Source organism: Habropoda laboriosa, unplaced genomic scaffold (genome assembly GCF_001263275.1).
Source record: "Habropoda laboriosa isolate 0110345459 unplaced genomic scaffold, ASM126327v1 scaffold1329, whole genome shotgun sequence".
NCBI classification, from domain to species: Eukaryota; Metazoa; Arthropoda; class Insecta; order Hymenoptera; family Apidae; genus Habropoda; species Habropoda laboriosa.
The window spans coordinates 118,930-119,215 of record NW_017101431.1 but is presented as its reverse complement, the minus strand read 5'-3'; the positions used below and the strand labels follow the sequence as shown (position 1 = coordinate 119,215).

Genomic DNA, 286 nt, shown 5'->3' with positions numbered 1-286 from the left:
TAAAATTATTTTAAGATGTTATTTCATTAATACTACATATTTGCATGAATCAAGTTAGGTACTCCATAAAACAATGGCAAACAGAAAATGTGTTAACACCTGTTAAATAAGGGTGTTCCTGTAGATGCACCATAAATAAGTTCATTAAGTCGTTTAACACGTAATCTTGTAGCTTTTTCACCCATTACAAAGCTAATTGCATCCATTACATTTGATTTTCCTAAAATATAGTTTTATATTTTCAATTCATAATTTATTTCGTAATATAAATAAATAGTTTATTTAT

At 25.2% G+C, this 286-nt stretch overlaps 1 protein-coding gene across 1 annotated transcript in view; it reads right to left on the bottom strand.

Annotated features, from left to right (window-relative positions):
• Positions 1-286, bottom strand: part of LOC108578124 (structural maintenance of chromosomes protein 1A-like) — a 14,667-nt gene that overhangs the window by 13,896 nt on the left and 485 nt on the right. The window contains exon 2 of the mRNA XM_017941389.1: positions 159-220. Coding sequence (XP_017796878.1) covers positions 159-220 — 62 coding nt within the window. The remainder of the gene's footprint in view (positions 1-158; positions 221-286) is intronic.